The sequence below is a fragment of the Saccoglossus kowalevskii genome, chromosome 10 (assembly GCF_978046115.1).
Source record: "Saccoglossus kowalevskii chromosome 10, keSacKowa6.1, whole genome shotgun sequence".
In the NCBI taxonomy this organism is placed as follows: domain Eukaryota; kingdom Metazoa; phylum Hemichordata; class Enteropneusta; family Harrimaniidae; genus Saccoglossus; species Saccoglossus kowalevskii.
The window spans coordinates 24,578,631-24,586,547 of record NC_140650.1 but is presented as its reverse complement, the minus strand read 5'-3'; the positions used below and the strand labels follow the sequence as shown (position 1 = coordinate 24,586,547).

General features: G+C 37.7%; 1 protein-coding gene across 1 annotated transcript; it reads left to right on the top strand.

The window, feature by feature from the left end:
- Positions 1-2,427: 2,427 nt before the first annotated feature.
- Positions 2,428-7,570, top strand: LOC100367059 (glutathione S-transferase 3-like). Its single transcript, XM_002733873.3, has 5 exons — positions 2,428-2,658; positions 3,792-3,911; positions 4,946-5,058; positions 5,993-6,100; positions 6,723-7,570. Exons 1-5 carry the CDS (start codon positions 2,526-2,528, stop codon positions 6,912-6,914), a joined length of 666 nt encoding a protein of 221 aa, XP_002733919.2. The 5' UTR covers positions 2,428-2,525; the 3' UTR covers positions 6,915-7,570.
- Positions 7,571-7,917: the final 347 nt, after the last annotated feature.

Genomic DNA, 7,917 nt, shown 5'->3' with positions numbered 1-7,917 from the left:
CTGGTAATTTGTGTGTAATTTCATATATGACGGATTGAGTATATGAACAATAACAAGGAGCAGGGTTGTTACCATAATGTTGTATTTGTTAAAGCGGCAGGGTCGTCACCTGCGCACGCGCTGGAATTGCGTCTCGAGCGACGATAACAACACACGCTAAAAACGCAAAGGCTCATGGGTAGACGCTTGTTTGTAAACAATGGCACGCTATGGCCATCTGACGCATGCGCAGGTGACGACTCCCCCGCTTTAATCCCTTGAATACTGATTCCAACTGATTGTTTTGGTACCAAATGAATACACACAGGAATACAAATTCCCGGATGTACGATACGGTCCATACCCAAATTTCCAAAAATCACAGCTCATGGCGCTTCAACAGTGGGACTAATAACAAGAAAACATGTACTAAAGGACCATCTTCTTCGATCATATCAAACACACCCCATGATCATTCGCCATAATATGTTACAAGTTGCGAGAACAAAAAAATAACAATATGATAAAAACGACAAGTGCAGTTAACCAGTCATGAATATAATTTTTTTTTTGGCATAATTTCAAATTCTACTTTCATGCTGATGTCACAAGCCTTGGATACTTTTGAGCGAGGACACATTTTATGGAGTGAGGTCACTCCTTATTGGGAAAATTAGCATATTGGATACACTCAAATGATATTACACCATATTCCTCAATAACATAGTAACACACCTCTCGATGAGCAATCGATACATACTACTATCTATGGAAGGTACCTTCCATGTATTATCCAAGCTTATTTTATCTGAAAGAATTAAACAGATAACAAAACGTAATATTTTATCGGCTCGAGTGGTCTCCAAGCATTCGAACCCGACAATTGAGTCGGCCTCTCAATTTATGAGTCTCGATATGACTAATTCTGCCACGCCCAATGTGATTTGGCAAATTTCATACTGCATGTATTAACAACAGTCGACACGAGCGACTACCGCACGGTCACATGTTTTGAAGTGTCTCGGAAAAGAAATTTGTAACCAATTTGACCTACGCCATTAAATGGGTCACATAAAATATATATATCAAATATATATCAAAGCATCATGTATTCTAGGCAAGTAGAGATGAACCTAAAATTTATGTCGAAAATAAGTAACAACAGCACACTAATTGTTGCTTATAGAGCCTTTAAAATAGTTATCAGTGAGTGATGTAATTTCCCTTTAAGCATTGTTTGAGAATTTTATCGGCAAATCAAGTTGGGTACTGGACACTAGACTGTCTTCTATTGTTTTTTTAATTAAGTTTCAAACAGAAATTAGTAAACGTTTTTGGCTGAAACATTATTCGTTGGATCTCTCTTTTAATGGTATGCGCGGTTATTAAAAAAAATAAAAACCTGTAGCTCCCATGGGTATGTTGACAATCCCTGGTATTGCTAAACCAACAGTTTCAAAACATTCTCAACTCCGATGAAAAAACAAGTTTCTGCCACTCACCGCGAAAGCCAGTCATCGCGAAAGCCATTCATCGTGAAGCTACTAGTAATACATTAAAGGGAAACCGCTCAATCCCATGGATTGCACCAATGAATCATGGGACACTTTTGTTTATGTTGTTTACAAAGTTAATCTATCTTTTGTTATCCACTGTAATTTGAATCCAGAAAGTAAATTTGTTGTGAGATTAGGCTTAACTGGAAGTGCCCCTTTAAATAATATGATTTGTAATGGTAATTATTGAAACAACAGCGTCAGGCCAGTGTCACCATATTTCGTTCGAATGTTAATAGGGATGATCACATGTTTTTATATAAATGACTTTCGAAAAACTCCCCATTCTGTATTTTCTGTTTAGCCCCTTAGAGGAAGACAACTATTATGGTGATAGGAGCTTGCTAGGTGATTTGCTTCTTGAAAGCGTCGAATATTCACTCTCCTCGTTCGATGAGCGGTCAGCCTTACATATAAATGTCAAAACTATAAATTATAAGTGAGAACGACCACAAATTAGTCGAAATAATTTTATATTATACATGCGTCAAAACTCATAATCAAAGTGAACAATTATATATAGCACCACGTATCTAGTATCTAGAAAAAATCCTGACCCACCGTTGCCATGGAAACAGCCAAAACAACCTAATTTTTGAATACCTACGCGCAAAATGCATCCGTCTCCTTCTATAAATCTTGGCGTAAACACCTCAATTTGGCTATTACTATTTTGAGTATGTCCTACCATTACCATGGCAACACCCGTTTTTTTAGCGGCCTAGCGGATCGACAATCAGTCTACCGGCTTGTTTTCTGTTTGGTTCAATGGGTTCAGCTCTGATATAAAATAACATTATATTATATCAGTCTTTACTCTAAGCCAATAACACTAGAACATGCTGTCAAATAAAAAAACAATGCGCATGCTCAGCACATAAACCTTGTACAAAAGTCAGTTAAAGTCTTCCGCTTGCTTTACACTCTGCTAGCACCGAGAAGCGACTCTGTCATTCGAAGCCAACTTGAATCACTTATCAAGCGCACACTATGACTAAGCTAAAGTTAACGTATTTTGACGGTCCAGGTAGAGCAGAAGCTATCCGTCTTTGCTTCGTGGTTGGAGGAGTCGAGTTCGAAGACGAGAGAGTTAATAAGGAGCAATGGGGAGCCATGAAAACAGGTAAGTCGTCAGCTCTATGATAACGAGGAACTGTGGAATAGTTAAACTACGGGGATATGCAAGTTTCAATGTATTGCAATCAAAGATGTTTCTCGGCGTTGCATATAATTGGTATTCTTAAGTTATTTATATCGTCAATGTGAAAAAGATATCAGTTATAACTTGATTTGAAAATAAAAAATACACAATGAGGAAGATCCAGTTTACTATCGAGTGTAAACAGGTGTTCTTGGATAAATTGCTTTTAAATATGCAAATATGAATAAATAACAGATTTATCTTATCAGTAGTTGACAAGACACGTTTTTTTTCCATTATCGCGAATGTAAATATAGTTCAAGTTCAAATTGATGGATGTTGTATTATCCCATCAGATCGATGGTCAAAGTCGTCTAATAACAAAAATGTCATTATATTTATTTCGTCAAATTCAAGAACGTATTTTCTGGCCTTTGTAGGGCGAACTTTTATATTAGCCGTTAGTTCCTAAGAAATGTATGTATGAGTATCCTGCGCATGGAGTTGCCTGGACAATGTGCTAGTAAATAAAAACATGTCATTCGAACTGTACGCCTGGTCGATGCCCTTCGTCAACAATCTAACGCTTGCTTTTCAAAGTGTTTTTGTTCGCGAGACAATGCAATACCTCAACCATATTCAAAGGCACATACCTATTATTAACAGCTAGGTGCCTCAAAGAGAACCCCCTAACACGCTATAAATTGCAAAAAATTGCAAAATGGCAGCAAAATATATTGTCGGCAACATTAATCACGTCTCCTAGATTTTATAAATAATGTCGAAGATTTGATTTTATATTTTTCATAATTGTATTATACATTGCTAGATACAATTGTGATTATCGCATAGTGTTGCGTTGAAAAACGAACGCATCAGGCCTGAGGGCGTCTTACTGTGCCAGCCTGACAATAGTACTTTGTAGTTTCATGACTGTGCAGAATCAGCGTATTGTCATATTGTAAAACAATATTGCTGAGTCATTGTTCGCTAGACGAGTAGACAATAACGCGACGAATGCAAGTCACTGTGATAAGTTAAAGTGAAGGAAATAAGTCCCTTTTTTACTCATGATTTTTTTTTCAAATAACCAAAACTTTTTTTTTTGTCAACAGCGGCTTTGGAAAATGAGAAAAGAAATATATGTCAGATGCCATTTTTGCCTTGGTTGGAAGTAGATGGAGTCGTTATCAGTCAAAGTCTCGCCATTCTAAGATACGCCGCCGCAACAGCAGGTACTGTATGTCTTTATTTGTTCTTCTAGTTGTTGAGGGCGCACTAACCCGGACGTTTATTGGAGGATTGCAGCGATCACACGCACAACTTCCCATAGTCACAATGTACACAACTTGAAAAACAGGGGCTATTAAGATTCCAGTACTAGTACACAACATTTAACACAATGAATAGAATGATTTCTCTATTTTTCTATATTTCTAAAAAAAATGTCATTATCGCGGTATGATCTCGGTATTATCAGGACATGTCCCCCGCCAAATACCGACTGTCAGTTGTCATTTTCGCTAAAATCCCACTAAAAATCTATAGCTATACAAAAGTTGAAACTGGCACTCAATTATCAGGGTAATTATCAATGTTCAGTATTGTTGAATTGGGCATATTACATTTTTTGCATATTATCAGTTGTAAATTTGGGTATCCTTGGGGGCGGAGCTACGTCACAAGACGTTCCACGTTGCTAAGACGCGCATCACGTACCATGCATTTCTATGGGTTCTGTGCGCGCTGCTGTGGAACGCCGGTCGAGCCGGTGAAAATCCGAGAAAACAACACAAACTCAACTTTGAAGTAATCCTGAACAACCAAATTTATATATGTTACACACGTAAGGCTAATCTTGTTACACTGTTCAGGGAAGTCTCAACAACCATTCCAAAGTACCGTTTTCTGCGAGTTTTTGGCCTTTGTTTTCACCGCAAGGGTTGCCAAGCGATGAAAATGCCCGGATGTCCGCCCCGAGGATTATGATATTGAAATAATGGCTCTTATCGTTCAATGAGTTCGGTAATATGTATTTCGTACAATCGCGCCCTCTACTGATGAATTGAAAACAACTTGTTATTCAACTCGATAAATGTGTTTGGTTTTGTAGTTGTTTGTCATTGAGAATATAATGAATCTTTCAAAAACATTATCTTTTTACTGACGGACAACCAATAAAAAAAGTTATTATTCGTGTTGTTTTACATATATGACGTAAACAGTACGACATGCACATATTCTAATTATTAGTTTTTATGCTATCCAGGTTTGGATGGAAAGGCACCACTGGAAAAAGCCAAGATTGACATGGTATTAAGCACGTTTCAAGAGTTGTTAGAAATCACGGTGAAATATGTGTTGGCGGAAGAAAGTGACAAGGCAAGTATTATACGGGACTTTGCAGCTATAAACGGAGAATCAGCTCATCCAGGCACGAAATGTAGTTACACCTGCATGCTTGGTATATAATCACTGGGTTTTAATTTTGCTCATTTCGCTAACTGGAGAATGCGCTAAATTTAAAACCCAGTGATTATGTAAAATTTAGCATAGAACACATTATCTAAATGATAAAACAGTGAATTCAAAAACCACTGAAAATGCCTGAAATGCCAAATCAGTGAAATTTAAGTGAAAATTATTCATTTGAGTATATAATATATTTAAAAAAAAATTCAATATCAGACATACAATTGAAATACGTTTCAACAAAACTATATAAGTATACACAATCCGTGGCAGTATGCCACATTAGGCAACTAGTTTAGCTCATATATACCTACTGATCAACAATTCAATTTAAAACAAAAATCACATATTAATTCTGGCACTTACAATTTCGTGACTTTTAACTTTTACTTTGCCAAGACTTCGGATTATTCCTTCTAGTTCGGCTTGGTAGTCACTGTTCGTCCGAGTAGCCTCCAGTACCGCCACGAACAGACTGATATCTCGAACGATGTGCCTCTGTTTTAACTCCCAGTGATGGGACAGGGCAGGACCGTCACATAGTTCCCCCTGTAAAGTATAATGCAATGTATGAGCGTGATAGAGTGGGAGGCTAACAGTTGTATGTGGCAAATATGGACTGTTAACGACAATTTAATGGGACAGTACGGCTTCGTAAAAAAGAAAGTGACAAGGCAAGTATTATACGGGACTTTGCAGCTATAAACGGAGAATCAGCTCATCCAGGCACGAAATGTAGTTACACCTGCATGCTTGGTATATTTCTCCGATCCACACAAACTGACGATATATGGTCACGTACTAGGTCATGGTTGTTTAATACTCATTGCGTTTTATTTGACAGGAACAAGTGCTTGAAAAAGCCAAAGAAGTGTGGAAAAAAATGCTGACCAAATTAGAAAGTATGATGAAAGAGAGCAATGGTGGGGGAAAATGGCTGATTGGCAATGATGTGAGTTACCATGACAACGCTTCTATACTTTCGTGATTAGTAATATAATTGCGTGGGGCATTGGTCGTACTCTTGTGTCATGTGTGGGCCCAAGTTGGTACTGTGAGAATATGTCGTACAATTGTCTGGCATGGTCGATTCTTTAAATTCATTGTCGTGTTCCCCTACACCCAGCCAATGCATATGTCTCATGGTGTGTACAGTGAAGGAGAAGTTGTGAAACCGTCTTTTGGCCCGTGCTAACATATGTCTAGCATTACAAAAACCACACTAGCATAGAATAATCGGATCATCGTCAAAAAAATGAGAATTTTATGGGGGGTATTTTGAGAGGAAGAGTGTCGCTTCATTTTATAATCGTGTGGGTGGGGGCAGTAGATTTATAATCTCGTCGGGGTCGAACCATTCTGTTCCACAGCTTCTCGTTTTCTGTATCGAGACATACACGCCGTAATATTTTCAACGAAACTGCGCCACCAACGTTCGCTTTATCAAATTATTACACGTTAATGGTCACTGCCAGGGTGTGAATTGCAATGATAAATACTTTGCACGGCTAAAATGTAGAAAGTAACGAGCAGTCGATCATACAACTAAACGCTACCATGTTTTTTCTTATCAGATGTCTGCAGCGGACATAGTTATATTTTCATTCCTCAAACAAACGGACGCACGCTTGTCTTCCATGGTGAGTAAAAGTATATACGATGATCTGGACATCCCTTGTCTCAAAGGACTGGCTGAACGAGTTGGGCAGGTGGAGAAAATAAAAGAATACTACGACAAACAGGCGGAACAATCAACTAAATCGTAGTTTGGGTGTGTGATCTAATTTAAACAGAATACTTTCTTAAGGTAGCGAGAAGGGAAATTTTCACTTTTTTCTTGATAGAAGCAGTAATTGTCCATAAAGTAATCTAGGTACAAACTGAGACTTGTTTGCACTTACAATCGATTGAGATTTCTTGTCTCACAGTCAAAGAGCAAAATTGTCGGATTCTACAAATCGAAAACGAAAAAGCTCACTCAGTCAATATTCATTAGTTTCGACGTTTTTTTGTATTTTTTTTCCAGTTTAAATCTGTGTAACATTAAAGTCTAAATAACATGTGCTGTACCAAATGAGGGTAACATGTTAAAATGACTACACCCTAGACACCCCAGGAAAACTAAAGCATAGGGGTCTTCACCCGCGCATACGCGGGAATTGAGCCTCGATCACATCGACGCGAGCTAAAAACGCAAAGACTCATGGGTAGACGTTTGTTTGTAAACAGTGACACGCTATGTACGTCAGCTGCATGCGCAGGTGACGACTCCCAGGCTTTAATTTTGATCGAAAAAACTATTTCCAGACAGTTAATTTAGTTAATTTATATTGCATAGAATGAAACTGGGAACCATGTCCTTTTAACAAGATTTGTCTTTCTTTGTACTGGGACCACGTAATAATACTGAGGTCATGTTATATCAATTATGGTATGTTTTCTGTAAATATTGGGGGTGATCTGAAAAACCAACCTACTGTGTTAATATTTGCGCAACGCTCTCTAGTTAAAGCACTACTGTAGGGCTTGGATTGCAACTTTCACTGATGGAAACGTCATACACAAGGCATATTGTTCCGTGCAGTGTTTTTTAATACATTCTGTGTTATTTCAAATAAAATATTAGACCATAAAAGTATGAAATGCATATGTCTGTTTATTATATATCATACAGTCGTGATCGACAAAACTATTTTATTACATGTTTTTATCTCGTAAAATACAATATACTAAATTATGCACACAATATCAAGTTAGTTTGGTTAACAT

Coding starts and splice junctions, on each gene's coding strand:
- LOC100367059 (XM_002733873.3), top strand. CDS start 2,526: ATGACTAAGCTAAAGTTAACGTATTTTGACGGTCCAGGTAGAGCAGAA. Junction 3,912..4,945: donor ATACGCCGCCGCAACAGCAG/GTACTGTATGTC, acceptor TATGCTATCCAG/GTTTGGATGGAAAGGCACCA. Junction 5,059..5,992: donor TGGCGGAAGAAAGTGACAAG/GCAAGTATTATA, acceptor TTTATTTGACAG/GAACAAGTGCTTGAAAAAGC.